This window comes from Pseudophryne corroboree, chromosome 6, assembly GCF_028390025.1.
Source record: "Pseudophryne corroboree isolate aPseCor3 chromosome 6, aPseCor3.hap2, whole genome shotgun sequence".
In the NCBI taxonomy this organism is placed as follows: Eukaryota; Metazoa; Chordata; class Amphibia; order Anura; family Myobatrachidae; genus Pseudophryne; species Pseudophryne corroboree.
In genome coordinates this window covers 344,957,149-344,973,966 of record NC_086449.1, presented here as the reverse complement: position 1 = coordinate 344,973,966, position 16,818 = coordinate 344,957,149, and the positions used below count along the sequence as shown (strand labels likewise).

At 46.5% G+C, this 16,818-nt stretch overlaps 1 protein-coding gene across 4 annotated transcripts in view; it reads right to left on the bottom strand.

Annotated features, from left to right (window-relative positions):
• TLN2 (talin 2) overlaps positions 1-16,818 on the bottom strand; it is a 701,648-nt gene that overhangs the window by 227,932 nt on the left and 456,898 nt on the right. For all 4 annotated transcript variants that reach the window (XM_063926512.1, XM_063926511.1, XM_063926513.1 and 1 more), the window contains exons 17-22: positions 12,052-12,260; positions 11,438-11,536; positions 11,184-11,351; positions 10,716-11,010; positions 10,174-10,340; positions 9,963-10,091 (exon numbers count right to left, since the gene is read on the bottom strand). In XM_063926512.1, coding sequence (XP_063782582.1) covers positions 9,963-10,091; positions 10,174-10,340; positions 10,716-11,010; positions 11,184-11,351; positions 11,438-11,536; positions 12,052-12,260 — 1,067 coding nt within the window. The remainder of the gene's footprint in view (positions 1-9,962; positions 10,092-10,173; positions 10,341-10,715; positions 11,011-11,183; positions 11,352-11,437; positions 11,537-12,051; positions 12,261-16,818) is intronic.

Below are 16,818 nucleotides of genomic sequence, written 5' to 3'. Positions count from 1 at the left end.
CTATCCAATTAGCCCCAAAAAAAGCATGACACAGGCACTTATCAGGGATCTTTTTTTTCGGGATGAGGTCCCAAAAATAACAAACAAAAATCCCTGATAAGTGCCCTGTTTTCGCGATTGTAGCCACGAAAACTCATAGGTCCATGAACTTATCCCGGATACTGTGCCCGATATTCAATTACCGCCGATGAAGCTTCGGGTGATATATCCCTATGTTTCATTGAGGTTTTTTCACCTCAAAACACACAGGTTCAGTGAAACCTGTGTGTTTTCGGGGATTTTGCTTCGCCTGCTGGCTTATCGGGCCTAATTTAATAGCCCCCCTGGTAATACTTTACACCAGTCAGTGCGGTTAATTGAATATCCAGTATGTGTTTTCACCTGAAAAAAAAAAGGTTACAATTGAGGGCAAAGGGAGCAAAAAAAACATTGCCATGGCTTTTAAACACCGGCAACTGCAGACCTTCTTGCACCCCAATTCGCTCTAAAGTGCTTGCTACTCTATGGGGTATGTGTTCACATCATAGAATCCCAGTTGAACCACAAAGTGGAGAACATATGCTCATGGACTAGGATTTCGCAGGCATTCCTTGTCAATTGTCAAGAGGGTTCTGTGGAATTTTATCAGACTGTTTCCACTGATAGTAGTGTTTCTGCAAATCCCCAAAAAGGTGAGAGAGGAAGGGGTCCCAATGTTGTAGTAACAGCAGATTGGCCAAGTCAATTGTGATACAAGGACAGTCTCAGAGCGTCAGTAGGGCCATTGTGGCATTTACCCTCAAAGAAGTGACCGATTCACAATTAGGGATTAACATGACGGGCATTAATGGTCTGAAGCATAAAGAGATCTTCGACAGAGTGGTATAAAATATGCTCAACGTCAGGAACCTATCTTGGCAAACATTAATACAAAGCTGGAATCCTTATATTAGTTGGCATAAGAGGAACAGGCATCCACTTTTTTTTCCAGTTCGCTTGTTTACTCCTAATTTAGCAAGAGGATTTAGATCAAGTGTTAATTTGAAGCCAGCTTTCTACATGTTCTAATTTCTTCCAGAAAAGGTTATCACTTGAAGTGTTGATTTTTTTGCGGAGTAATGAGTATTTGAGATCACTATGTTTAGACCACCACAAGATCTTTGGGACTTGAATTTAGGGTTTAACATATATTAAATAGTTAGATTTAACACTCTCAAATATTGGACTTATGAGTTTCTTAAAATAAAGGAGGATGGGGCTCCTATCACATTGGTGCCTATTAGGTGCACTGAACTACGTCCCTTCCTAAAGTCTCACCACACTTTCAAAACAGACAATAAATACACAGGAGTTGGAAGGGATATGGCTCTTGGTGCTACTATAAAATATACAACATTTTATATGTTATAATGTCAACAATACGTTCCTCTTAGTGTATTTCTAGGTACACCTAGATCTCGTTCCCAGAGCCCGCCGTCACCCCCCTTGCAGAGCCAGAAGACAGGTGAGCAGAAGAAGAAAAGAAGACTTTAGTGACGGCTTCTGAGGTATCGCAGCGCTTGCACGCTGCGCACCATGCTCCCACACAAAGCGACACTACAGGGGGCGGGGCGGGGGGGGGGCGCACCCTGGGCAGCATATATGACCTCTATAAGTAACTGGCAAGAGCGGACATAGTGCCAGGGCACTGTCCGGACCCCCGCCAGTATAAAAATGTATTTGAAAAGAGCGGGTCTGAAGCGCGCCATTACGGGGGCGGAGCTTAGCCCTCAGCACACAACCCGGTGCCATTTTCTCTACACAAGGCTGCAGAGATGCTGGTCCTTCCTCACACTGCTGCATAAGTATCAGGATGAAAAACGGGGGGGGGGGGGGCACAGTTATTTTGGTGCATTATATGTTAATTATAATAGCGCTGCAGGTCTGGGGCATTTTCTGTGGTGTTTCAGACCGGGATTGAGCGCTGGGGTGTGAGCTGGCAATAACTCCCTCTGTGTCCCTCTGACAGGCTTTACTGTGGGTCTGTCCCCTATAGGCCCAGTGTGTCTGGGTGTGTTGGGTGCACGTGTGTCGGCATGTCTGAGGCGGAGTGCTCTTCCCAGGAGGAGACTATGTTAGGGACACACACGGCTGTGGGAGTGACCCTGTTGGCACCGCCGACACCTGATTGGGTGAATGTTTTGAGTGCTTTGAATGCAAATGTGGCTCTGATAAATAAGAGATTGGATAAATCTGAGCCTCAGAACCAGGCATGGAAGAAATCCGTAGAGGATGTGTTGTTACAAGTCCAGACCCTCTCGGGGTCACAAAAACGTTAATTTGCCCAGCTGGCAGACACGGATACCGACACGGACACTGACTCAAGTGTCAACTATAGTGATGCCAGATTAGATCCAAAACTGGCAAAGAGCATTCAGTACATGATTGTGGCAATAAAAGACGTATTACATATCACTGAGGACCCTACTGTTCCTGATACTAGGGTTTGTATGTATAAAGGAAAGAAACCTGAGGTAACGTTTCCTCCCTCTCATGAACTGAACACGCTTTGTGAAAAGGTTTGGGAAAATCCTGACAAAAAGTTTCAAATTCCCAAAAGGATTCCAGTGGCGTATCCGTTTCCCTCTGGGGATAGGGAAAAATGGGAGTCACCCCCCATTGTGGACAAAGCTCTATCATGGCTATCCAAAAAGGTGGCTCTTCCGTCCCCTGACACGGCAGCCCTAAAGGATCCTGCGGATCGTAGGCAGGAAAATACATTGAAATCCATTTATGTCACCACCGGTACGCTACTCAGACCAGCCATTGCATCTGCGTGGGTGAGTAGTGCTATCGAAAAATGGGCAGATAACTTGTCATCTGAAATAGATACCCTGGATAGGGATAGCGTTCTTTTGACACTAGGTTATATCAGGGACGCTGCAGTCTACCTAAAGGAAGCTGCAAGGGATATTGGCCTCATGGAATCAAGGACCAATGCCATGGCAGTCTCAGCTAGGAGAGCATATGGATTCATCAATGGAATGCTGATGCCGACTCTAAGAAAGCTATGGAGTCTCTACCGTATAAAGGTGGTGTATTGTTTGGTGATGGCCTCGCTGCATTGGTATCTACGGCTACCGCGGGTAAGTCATCATTTTTAACTTATGTGCCTGCACCACAAAAGAAAGCACACCACTATCAGATGCAGTCCTTTTGGCCCAATAAATACAGAAAAGGACGAGGGTCTTCCTTCCTTGCTTCTAGAGGAAAGGGAAAAGGTAAACGATCACCGGCCGTGGCCGGTTCCCAGGAGCAGAAGTCCTCCCCGGCTTCTGCCAAATCCACCGCATGACGCTGGGGCTCCTCTGCGGGAGTCCGCACCAGTGGGGGCACATCTCAGGCTCTTCAGTCAGTTCTGGGCTCGTTCGGCCCTGGACCCAAGGGTTTTAGAAATAGTGGCCCTCATTCCGAGTTGTTCGCTCGCAAGCTGCTTTTAGCAGCATTGCACACGCTAAGCCGCCGCCTACTGAGAGTGAATATTAGCTTAGCAAAATTGCGAACGAAAGATTCTCAAAATTGCGAATAGAAATTTCTAAGCAGTTTCTGAGTAGCTCGACACTTACTCTGCCACTGCGATCAGTTCAGTCAGTTTCGTTCCTGGTTTGACGTCACAAACACACCCAGCGTTCGCCCAGACACTTCCCCGTTTCTCCAGCCACTCCCGCGTTTTTCCCAGAAACGGCAGCGTTTTTTCACACACTCCCATAAAACACCCACTTCCTGTCAATCACACAACGATCACCAGAACGAAGAAAAAACCTTGTAATGCCGTGAGTAAAATACCAAACTTCTTAGCAAATTTACTTGGCGCAGTCGCAGTGCGAACATTGCGCATGCGCAGTTTGCGGAAAATCGCTGCGATGCGAAGAAAAAGAACGAGCGAACAACTTGGAATGAGGGCCAGTGTCCCAGGGGTACAAACTGGAGTTTCAAGACGTTCCCCCTCGACGATTTTTCAAATCGGCCTTGCCAGTTTCTATTCCGGACAGGGAGGTGGTATGCGCCGCAATACAAAAATTGTGTCACAATCAAGTCATTGTCAGGGTTCCCCCGTCACAACAGGTAGAAAGGCTTTCATTCGAGCCTGTTCGTGATCCCGAAGCCAGATGGCTCTGTCAGACCAATCCTGAACCTCAAATCCCTCAATTTCTACCTGAGAAAATTCAAATTCAAGATGGAATCTCTCCGGGCAGTGATCTCCAGTCTGGAGGAGGGGGATTTTATGGATGTCGGTAGACATAAAGGATGCCTACTTATATGTTCCCATTTATCCTCCACATCAGGCTTACCTGAGGTTTGCAGTTCAGGATTGTCATTACCAATTTCAGACGTTGCCGTTTGGTCTGTCCACGGCTCCGAGGGTTTTCACCAAAGTAATGGCCGAAATGATGGTTCTCCTGAACAAACAAGGAGTCACAATTATCCCGTACTTGGACGATCTCCTGATAAAGGCGAGATCCAGGGACCAATTATTGCAGAACATTACGCTCTCCCTGACAATTCTGCAGCAACATGGTTGGCTCCTAAACTTGCCAAAATCACAGTTGGTTCCGACGAAATGGCTGTCGTTTTTGGGAATGATTCTGGACACAGAATTACAGAGAGTTTTTCTTCCAGTGGAAAAGGCTCTGGAAATTCAGAACCTGGTCAAACAAATTCTGAAACCAGCAAGAGTATCGATCAATCAATGCACTCGGTTGCTGGGGAAGATGGTGGCGGCCTACGAGGCCATTCAGTTTGGCAGATTCCATGCCAGAGTGTTTCAGTAGGACCTGTTGGACAAGTGGTCCGGGTCCCATCTGCACATGCACCGAAGGATAATCCTGTCTTCCAAGACCAGAATCTCACTCCTGTGGTGGCTGCACAGCTCTCACCTCCTAGAGGGACGCAGGTTCGGGATCCAGGACTGGATCCTAGTGACCACGGATGCGAGTCTCCGAGGCTGGGGAGCAGTCACACAGGGGGAAAGTTTCCAGGGAAGATGGTCAAGCCAGGAAATTTGTCTACACAAAAGTTCTGGAGTTAAGGGCCATTTACAACGGCCTTCTGTAAGCGGAACATCTTCTTCGCAATCGGGCTGTCTTGATTCGGTCGGACAACATAACAGCAGTAGCGTACATAAACCGCCAGGGCGGAACAAAGAGCAGAACGGCAATGGCAGAGGCCACAAAGGTTCTCCGCTGGGCGGAAAGGCATACAAGCGCTCTGTCAGCGACCTTCATTCCAGTAGTGGACAACTGGGAAGCAGACTTCCTCAGCAGACACGATCTCCATCCAGGAGAGTGGGGTCTTCATCAAGAGGTCTTTGCAGAAGTGACAAGTCTTTGGGGAATTCCTCAAATAGACATGATGGCGTCTCGCCTCAACAAGAAACTTCAGAGATATTGTTCCAGGTCAAGAGACCCTCAAGCAATAGCAGTGGACGCCCTAGTGACACAGAGGGTGTTTCAGTCGGTGTATGCGTTTCCTCCGCTTCCACTCGTTCCAAAAGTGATAAAGATCATAAAACGAACAAAGGTTCAAGCGATCCTCATTGTTCCAGACTGGCCAAGGAGGGCTTGTTATCCAGATCTTCAGGAATTACTCATAAGAGATCCCTGGCCTCTTCCTCTGAGGGAGGATCTGTTACAGCAGGGGCCGTGCGTGTTGTTGCACATCCAACCTCCCTTTGTGCCCCCAGTGGCACCGTGGGATCTTAACGTGGTGTTGCAATTCCTTCAATCTCATTGGTTTGAACCTTTACAGAAGGTAGAGTTGAAATTCCTCACTTGGAAAGTGGTCATGCTGTTGGCCTTGGCATCCGCAAGGCGGGTGTCTGAATTAGCGGCCTTGTCTCACAAGAGCCCTTATTTGATCTTCCATGAAGATAGAGCAGAGTTGTGGACTCGTCAGCAATTTCTGCCGAAAGTAGTTTCGTCGTTCCACTTGAACCAACCCTTTAAGGAGGATACTACCTCTGCGAGTTGGTGATCCGCACTTTTATATAGCGAATATTGTCTACTTCATTGTAGACCACCACATTTGGTACGAGTCTGAACTAGAAAGCGAATTGGTTTCAGTGTGTCTATGTTGCACAGTTTTACACTATGTATTTGTCTATATTGTCTTTAAGGTTATGATATCACTAGAATCTTGACGTGAGTCAGCCTCTTGACAAGCTTTTGACAAGCGTCCGTGAATTGATGTGGTAACCTTTCTCTATATTTTGTTTCATATAAAGTGTTGGTGACACTTTTACCACTGTATCCAGGCTGCCTGTTTGGCAAATGAGTGTGAGATCACTTTTTGCATTCCATATCGTCATGCTGAGGCCTTAATGGAAGCTGAACTGGTGCTCTGTTCCTGAGAACCTGCGGTTGCTGGTTTTCTTGTCTTACCTCTGGTGCCTCTAGCCGCATTGGAGGCACCTCTGGCCCTAGATCTAAATCTGTTAGACCGAAAGACTGGGCAGACGGCCTCGGGTAGGAACGTCTAGCCGGTGGGGCACCAGAAGGGAGAAACATGGATTTCCCCGCAGTAACTTTAGAAATCCACGTATCCAATTCAACCCAGAAGAGCCAATCCCCTGAAAAAGGAAGAGACTCTACACTGCGCTTGGACTCTGCGTCCGCTAACCACGGACGCAACCACAAAGCTCTGTGTGCCGACACTGCCATAGCAGTGGTCCTGGCATTAATATTGCCTATCTCCCTGAAAGAGTCACACAGGACGCGTACACTGTCTGGAATGTGTTTTAGGAGAGTCACCGTAGTGACCAGGGACATATCCCCCCCGAGAGGCCCTCTTGAATTTGAGTAGCCCATGTATGAATGGCATGAGTCATCCAGCAACCCACTATGACCGGTCTTTGTTATATACCAGCCGCTGTGTAGATAGACTTCAGAGTAGTCTCTATTTTTCTATCCCAAAGGTCCTTTATGGTAAAGGAGCCCGGAGCTGGCAGAACAGCCTTTATAGATAGGCAAGAGACTGACACGTCTACTGCCGGGGGGTTTTCTCAGAGTTTCCTGCCTTCAGGAGCAAATGGGAAAGTGTGCAAAAACAGTTTTGTCACTTGATATTTCTTATCTGGATTTTTCTAGGCTAACTTAAAAAGGTCATCCAGCTCTGCAGAATCAGAGAAAGTGACACTGAGTTTGTTCTGTATTAAGAAAAACGACTGCTGTGCTGCAGCGTCCTCTAGAGGGAGTTTTAACACGTCCCGTATAGCAAGAATGAGGGGCTCAATACCCTGTGCAGAAGGGGAATCCCCAGTAACAAGATCCAAGTCCTCCCCCTTCTCCTGTATCTCATCAGATTCGGAGAGTAAAGCAGGTAACCCACGTTCTTGTGGTTCTGATATAGAGAGGGGTGCTGTTGAACATCTGCCCTTGCAGCTAGGTCTGCAACAGCCTGCTGCAGTTGTTGAATTTTTTGAGTATTAGCAGTGAGCTGAGTTGACATATCTGACAAAACAGATTTTATAGCACCTAGCCAGGAAGGCTCTTGACCCCCCCCCCCCCCCAGCCCTCTCACTGAGTTGTGATGACTGGCTGCATTGTTCTACATGATATGGAACCAGATGTAAAGGGAGAGAATCTGGTGTGACATACACTGCATAATTGGTGTTTTACCATGTTTACAGTAGACAACACTTATACACACAGACAAGTAATATAATAGCAAGCCTACCCTTACTGTAGGTGAGAGGCAGACAGAGAGAAGAGCACACCCAAGTTAAACAGCCCCAGTGAGACTGCAAGCTGTTATATCACGGAGTAACACCAAAGTTTTTGTCCTTTTCAGGACACAGATTGTGTACAATAGTGGCTCTCCCCCTTTGCGACACCCCTGTACCAGTTTTTCTGCGTATCCTGAGTGTCTGGAGGAGCTGTGCGTGCCTGCTGCTGCAGCTGTAACCAGAGAGAGGAAGGTGCCAAAATGCCACTGGTCCCGCTCTGAGGAAGCTCCGCCCCCTGTAATGGCGCCGGAGATTTCTAGATATTTATACTGGCAATGTCTCCATGTAAGTGTAAAAATATCACAGAAGTGTTAGCTTTCACTACCGTTGCCAGTGTACACAGGAGGACTATAGCGGGTCCCCCCCGGGAGAGTCCCGTATGCCGCCCATGCGTTTTTGCCGCACCAAGAACCGGGGGACCCCTTTAGCGGTGCCCCCGGTTTGTACTCAACACTCTTGTCACCTTCAGGCAATGTTAGCGGTGTGCAGCGATTGTGACCGCTAAGGTGCAGTGCGCCACTGTACAACAACCCCTCAGGACGGTGGTACTGCAGCGGGGAAGCGGCTCTGATGCCTGAAGAGACCGGTAACCGTCCGTCCCCCCTAACTCCCACGGTGCAGGTATGCTGTTGTCCAAACAGCATACCGAAAATAATAAAGTTTAAAAGAAACTGAAGAAAACCCTCTGGAGCTTCAGAGTGTGCATCCTCTCCTGAGGGCACTTTTTTCTAAACTGCCTGTGGGAGGGGGCATAGAGGGGAGGAGCCAGCACACCCAGTTGAAGAAATTTAAAGTGCACCGGCTCTTTTGGAAGCCGTCTATACCCCATCGTACTAATTTCCCAATATCGCTTATGGATGCTAGAGAAAAGGGGTTGGTCTACATCGAATAAATGATTGATTAAAGGGATCGGATTCACCACGCCTAAATTACGATAGCAAAACCAATTTCTTTCAACGTGAAGGCCTATTCTCCCATATCAGCGAGAGTCTTGTGGGCAGTGCTGCATGGTGCTGGGGCTGAGCAGTGGTGTCAGGCAGCCACATGATAGCCTGACCATAATGTTTGGGATGATCAGTGTCATTTGGGATTAAATCCTTTTCTCTGAATCCACTGGGGACCCTGCATTTCCATCCTTTTATGCTCAAGTCCTCCTTTTTAGAGTTTACTGAAAAAAACTTTTTTCCAGGGAGCTACAGTTTCCCTTCTAGCTTTCATATCTTCACTGGATCTGTTCTATGGGACATGGTTAGAAAAATAATGGTATCCAGCAGTACTGGGTACATGGAAGAGGGAGGAAATACAACTTTAATATACTTAAAGTGCCCACATCCTGAAGCAGACACCACATCCTCCATGTGGTGACCACAATGGATTGAGAGAAAAAGATGAAACTGAAGTATGAAAGTACAGATTTTACTACTAATTAAAAAAGCTAAATAAAACTAACACTGCATTAATTCACCTTAAACTTTCTATATTCTCAAGGATACATGATTAAGTCTGAACTGTCGCAGCCTGTAAGAAGTATAATATAAACTTTCTCACCTACAACAACATAATCTAAAGGGGAATATTCCACACCAGTTGCAGCTAAAATGCCGGCTGTCGGGATCCCGGCGTTCAGGATACAGACCCCAAAATCCCAACAGTGACAATGCCAACAGATGGAATTCCAGCGCACTGGGGATATTCCCATTCGTGGGTGTCCACGACACCCATAGAGTGGGAGTAGAATCTGGCAGGTGGGATACTGCTGTCGGGATACTGACAGACGTCATCATCATGCCAGTTAAACGTACGTCAGCCTTCCACACTCTTGCTCCCAAAAAATACAAAACTAAATAATGCTGGGAAGGGACTCCACAGAATTTTAAATGAGACGCCTCATGCTGGCTTCAATTCATCCTCAGAGGTTTTATCATCAATTGTGTTATGATATTGTAAAACAAAAAGACCATTAAAATCTAAATACAAGCCATGACCTAAAACTCTGAAGGAGAAGGAAGTCAGGCACTGTGCTTGTTTTTCCCCAGGTATATTTCTCTCTCATATTTCGTATCTTTCTGGTATATTTCTTTCTCATATCTCGTATTTTTCTCTTTCTCATATCCCGTATCTTTCTCATTTCCTTTACAGATGAATCATAACAAAAGAGACCTTCATAGAGAACAAAGTTTGCTTTAAACCCTCTAGATATGCCAGTTACTAGGACTCTCACCTCTAGTCTGTTCACAATCTTCTTCTTTATGGCATTTTGGGCTGCTGCATTGGTTGCCACTCTCAAGCCCTCTGCAGCTTCCCTGAGTCGCTGTTGCTGATCTTCATTCTCAGGGTTAGCTGCAGCTCCCTGAAGAAGATAAAAGCTTAATACTGTATGTAGCAATACATATCTACCAAATACAGTAACTGCTTCCAAGTCATCAACCTACTTTTGCAGCTTCCACCATGCGAGCAGTGGAATCAGCCAGAAGCTTGGCAGCAGCCAGCAGTTTCTTAGAATTGTCCATATCTATCTCCGCTTCTGCATCAGACCTCATGGCATTCACCAGATCTGATGTAGCTTGGGCTAATACTCGTGCTTGTCGCACCATTTCTCCTGCAAATATAGAGTAAGTGTTCATATGTATATTTAAATGGTGTAACATGCATTTAAAGTTTACAGGTACGAACTTGTATGTGGTTATAAAATAAATAAATAAAGAACTACATACAATAACGGTTTTCAGCACATACTGTATAGGGGATTATCTTTACTTATTAACAATCAACATGAAAAATAACCCTTTCTAAATATGTATGAACGTAGACAATTACATTACATAGTATTACCATTCTATAAGGATCCCAAAATCTGGTTAGTTAATTAATTCTCTAATTTGGGAGCATTAACTAAATTATTCACTTGGGTTCTTAATGTGTAAGACTCCTATGTTTGTGTCGTGCATTCATACTGTGGATCAGGGTCACTAACCTGCATCACCCATGGAACTGAATATGCTCTCTGTGACTGACATGATAGTATCTGTAGCCTGGTCATACCGTCCAATGGGTTCCCCGCGGCTTGCAAACTGACGGACATGCTGCAGGAGGTCATTAAGGGCTTGGCTGACCACAGTGGCTGCTGCACTGACTTGTTTCAAAAGTTCCACATCTTCTGTGGCTGACTGGCATGCACGCACACAGTTCTCCACAGAGCGATCCACTAACTTTCCAGCCTCAATCAATTGTTCCTGACACACTGGAGAACTAATAGTTGGGCTAACCACCTGCAACAGAAAAAATGCTGAATCACAATAATCCGAAATTTATCATGATCAACAAAACACAACATTTCATTCTAATCGTACATGCAACACTGGGTATATTTTGCAGTTTAAAGAGAAAAAATTCTTAGAAGGCACGATTTATGTTTTTTCATAATAATCACTGAGTGGCTCACCTTGGCACAGGCCACCAACTGCGAGGTAGAGAGCGCACATTGAGTAGCAGCAGCAACAACTCTATTCTGTAGCACTGTGTCTTCTGTCACTTGTGCCACATTCTTGGCTTTCAGTACCAGCATGGCAGCAGCATTAGCTACAGCCTTTGCCAGGCTCATTAATACATCCTGTGGAACAGAAAACAACACAGAATGTCAATGATAAAATAATTATTGAGAACAAAGTATTATCCTTCCACCCGCTCCATAGGTACCTGGAACCTTTCATCAGCTTCATTTTCTCCTATTTGTCGTAGCAGGTCTCCACTTGCTTGCCCTATACTGCCAGCTGCTGTGAGAACGGTCTGACGGGGCTATAAAGTAAATAAAAATTAACAATTTTATTAATGAGGATATTTTTTTGCTTACCATTTCCAAATATATTCTGAAGACTGATGTTATGGTATAGAGCAGGGGAACCAGGTCAGACTTTGCAATATAAAGTATGAGGCTCATCCACAAACTAAGTACATCAAGAAATCCACACTGCAAACACCCCCACACTTTACTATAATCTAACAATATATCGCTGTTTAAGATACTTCATAGCACTTAAATTCAAAGCAACACTTCTAGATTCTTACAGGTTTCCACACTTCATGACTGAAATAGATGGGCCACCTATGGCTGCTAAGAAACTGCGCAGACCAGCACACCACCCTATGAATGAGTTAGGGATGGTGAGACAATATAAATCATTTTATTTTGTATAGTAAATTCAGTAATAACTCTGATTCTTTGTTAAACACCTGACAACACTCAGATTAGCAACAACTGTTGCTTTGTGGAATTTACAGGTCAGAGAAGGGTGAGAGTAAAGACATCTGACCTCCTCAGAAGATGGCTGTACAGCTGTAAGTAGATCGGAAACAGCACCGGCAAGGGTTCTTGCTGCTCCCAGTAATTTCTCCCCACTTCCAACCTCATCCTCCATCAGAGCAGCCAACAACTTCACTCCCTTCGACATCTCAGTCAAATTAGAGGAGATAGTGGTAATAGCGCAGCCCACCGCTGTGTAATCAGTCTCTGTTGGATCCCCTAAAAGGAACAGAGGCAAAAAATGAAAGCTCTTCAGTCATGTTATTGTTAATGCAGTGTCCATACAGAGGTGCATTAAACACAACTCCGAAATTAGGTACCCTTGTTCTCCATCAGAAAATGGTTTAATGTTTAATAAAATATATGTAGAAAAGCAAAGCAATCTGTTGATAAATATTGTTTACAGTTTTGCAATTTGCAAGTTCTATGAATGAGGAGATGTTATTGTAGCAGAGGAAGAGTCTGCTATAAAGGAAGGTGTAGGGGCTGCATTAGGCATATAGGTAGGCGTGGGGGCAGTGTTGGCTATAAAAGCAGATGTGGGGGAAGCATCGGGTATAAATGCAAGCGTGGAGCTGGCTATATGGCAGGCGTGTGGCGGCGCTGTGTATAAAGGCAAGCGTGAGTGCATCATCGGCTAAAAAGGCAAGCGTGGGTGAGGCTATATACACAGATGTGGGGGCGGCTATAAAGGCAGGTGGGGGAGTAGTGTCGTGTATAACGGTGTAGTAACATCAAAGACGGAGAAAAAAGGATTTTAATACCTACCGGTAAATCCCTGTTCTCGTAGTCCATAAGGGATATTGGGGACACATTAGTACGAGGGGTATAGACGGGGTCCAAAGGAGCCAATGCACTTTACATTTCTTCAACTGGGTGTGCTGGCTCCTCCCCTCTATGCCCCCTCCTACAGGCAGTTATAGGTAAACAGAGCCCGAAGGAGAAATGACATACAGTACTCAAGAGAAGGATCATTAGCAACAAAAAACAGTGGTGAGATTTATACACCAGCAAACCAAGTACACGAACAAGACCAGCAACAGCTGGCAACCAAACAGCAACAGCTGAACAGTGAACCACCAAGAGATAACCTGCAGAAAAGTCACCGCACTGAGGCGGGCGCCCAATATCCCCTATGGACTACGAGAAAAAAATATAACGACAGGTATTTAAAATCCTATTTTCTCGAGCATTCATAAGGGATATTGGGGACACATTAGTACGATGGGGATGTCCCAAAGCTTCCAGAACGTGCGGAGACACCTGCAGCACCGCCTGCCCAAACTGGGTATCCTCTTTGGCCAGGGTATCAAAAACGTAGAACTTCACAAAAGTGTTCTTCCCCGACCAGGTAGCAGCTCGGCATAGTTGCAGGACCGAGACTCCACGGGCAGCAGCCCAGGAATACCCCACTGATCTCGTAGAGTGTGCCTTCAGAGACTGTGGAACAGACAAGGCTGCTGACATATAGCCACATATGCAATTCACGGCGAATCGCGGCAATTTTTCGCCGTTTTTTAATTCGACTAAATTCGCCAGGTGAATTCCGGAAGGTGGCTTCCGGAATTCACCATATTCAATGAAAAACGGATTCGCCAGAGTCGCGGGCGAAAATCGGCTGATTTGGCGGATTTTGCCGCGATTTTAAAAAACGGTAAAACACGGGAAAAACCCGGAAAAAAAAATGGCGTGGGGTCCCCCCTCCAAAGCATAACCAGCCTCGGGCTCATCGAGCTGGTCCTGGTTCTAAAAATCCGGGGAAAAATTGGCCAGGGATCCCCCGTATTTTTAAAACCAGCACCGGGCTCTGCGCCTGGTGCTGGTGCCAAAAATACGGGGGACAAAAAGAGTAGGGGTCCCCCGTATTTTTAACACCAGCATCGGGCTCCACTAGCTGGACAGATAATGCCACAGCCGGGGGTCACTTTTATGCCGTGCCCTGCGGCCGTGGCATTAAATATCCAACTAGTCACCCCTGGCCGGGGTACCCTGGGGGAGTGGGGACCCCTTCAATCAAGGGGCCCCCCCCCCCCAGCCACCCAAGGGTGAAGCCCGAGGCTGTCCCCCCCATCCAATGGGCTGCGGATGGGGGGGCTGATAGCCTTTTGTGATAATAAAAAGATATTGTTTTTTCCAGTAGTACTACAAGTCCCAGCAAGCCTCCCCCGCAAGCTGGTACTTGGAGAACCACAAGTACCAGCATGCGGGAGAAAAACGGGCCCGCTGGTACCTGTAGTACTACTGGGAAAAAAATACCCCCAAAAAAACAGGACACACACACCGTGACAGTAAAACTTTATTACACACTACCGACACACACATACTTACCTATGTTGACACGCCGACTGCCACGGTCTCCGACGATCCGAGGGTACCTGTGAAAAAATGATACTCACCTTCCAGCGTCCAGAGATAAATCCACGTCCAGAGAGATAAATCCACGTACTTGTAAAAAAAAAAGAAAACGCAAATACCCGCTCCATACCGGACTAGAAAGGGGTCCAATGCTTTCACATCAGACCCCTTTCTCCCGAATGCCGGGACATCACGTGACTCCTGTCACTGAAGTCCCTTCAGCCAATCAGGAAGCGCTACTTCCGTGGCGCTCACCTGATTGGCTGTGCGCTGTCTGTACTGTGACAGCACATCGCAAAGCCGCTCCATTACTCTCAATGGTGGGAACTTTGCGGGTAGCGGTGGGGTCACCCGCCGGTCAGCCGCTGACCGGCGGGTGACCTTACCGCTAGCCGCTAAGTTCCCACCATTGAAAGTAATGGAGCGGCTTTGCGATGTGCTGTCACAGTACAGACAGCGCACAGTCAATCAGGTGAGCGCAACGAAGTTGCGCTTCCTGATTGGCTTAGAGACCTTTCTGTGACAGCTGTCACTGACAGGTCTCATTCGTGGAAAGGTGTCCCATGTGTCAGCATGGGACCCCTTTCAGTCCGGCATGGAGCGGGTGTTCGGTTTGTTTTTTTGCCAAGTACGTGGATTTATCTCTGGACCATGGCTGAGGTGAGTATATTGATCTTTTCTTTTCAGGTATCCGTGGATTCTACATGGAGAAGAGGACCGATGTCGGCGTGTGAACATAGGTAAGTATGTGTGTGTCGACGTATGAAATAAAGTTTTACTGTCGACGGTGTGTGTGTCCTGTTTTTATTTGGGTATTTTTTCCCCAGTAGTACTACAGGTACCAGCGGGACCGTTTTTCTCCCGCATGCTGGTACTTGTGGTTCTCCAAGTACCAGCTTGCGGGGGAGGCTTGCTGGGACTTGTAGTACTACTGGAAAAAACAATATCTTTTTATTATCACAAAGGCTATCAGCCCCCCCATCCGCAGCCCATTGGATGGGGGGGGACAGCCTCGGGCTTCACCCCTGGCCCTTGGGTGGCTGGGGGGAGGGGACCCCTTGATTGAAGGGGTCCCCACTCCCCCAGGGTACCCCGGCCAGGGGTGACTAGTTGGATATTTAATGCCACGGCCGCAGGGCACGGCATAAAAGTGACCCCCGGCTGTGGCATTATCTGTCCAGCTAGTGGAGCCCGATGCTGGTGTTAAAAATACGGGGGACCCCTACTCTTTTTGTCCCCCATATATTTGGCACCAGCACCAGGCGCAGAGCCCGGTGCTGGTTTTAAAAATACGGGGGATCCCCTGTCAATTTTTTCCCCGCATTTTTAGAACCAGGACCAGCTCGAAGAGCCCGAGGCTGGTTATGCTTTGGAGGGGGGACCCCACGCCATTTTTTTTTATGATTTCACCGTTCCAGCATTAAAAAAAATAATAAAAAAAAAATAATATTTTAAAAAATATATTAATAATATTTGTGCCTCCAAAAAAATAAAAAAAAGTACCTAATCCCTTCTAATATAAATAGATCTGCTATTCCCCCCCCCAAAAAACAAAAAAAAAAACATGTTTAAAATTTTTTTTATTTGTTTTCACCCTCCAAAGTGTGGCGGATTGAAAATGACGAATTTGCTGTCTAAAAGCACTGCTGTCGAATTTCCAAACTTGAATTGAATATGCTTTGGTCGAATTGCAGCACTTGTATCATTGCAGAAAAGTCGAATTTGCAAAAATTCGAATTTCAAAAAGTCGAATTTTGAAAGTCCGTTTTTTGGTCGGAAAGCACTGAATTGCATAGGCGATTTTTTTTTTTGGTCGAAAATGACCCGAAATTCGACAATTTCGGGAATTCGACCGCAATTGCATATACCCCCATAGGCTTGTTGGATAGTGAGCCGAAACCAACGAGCAATGGACTGCTTGGAAGCAGGGCAACATTTTTTCTCTTACGTCCTAGAGGATACTGGGAATCCATTTAGTACCATGGGGTATATACGGGTCCTTTAGGAGCCTTGGGCACTTTAAGAAATTGATAGTGTGGGCTGGCTCCTCCCTCTATGCCCCTCCTACCAGACTCAGTTTAGAAAATGTGCCCGGATGAGCCGGTCACGTCGTATGGAAGCTCCTGAAGAGTTTTCTGCTTTTATTTTATCTATTTGTTATTTTCAGGCAGGACTGGATGGCATCAGTCTGCCTGCTTCGTGGGACCCTCTTTAAAGGTTAATGGTCCCGTTCCTCATTGACAGGACACTAGCTCCTGAGGGAACTATTTGCACGCCCCACCACGGCAAGCGTACATTCCCGCAGCAGGCCACCACCCCTAACAGAGCCAAAAGATAGATGAGTGGTGATTAATTAGCCGGCGTCACGGTCAGTGGGTCGCTGGCCTTTATGGCGGCATGAGGGTACAGAGACGCACGGCTT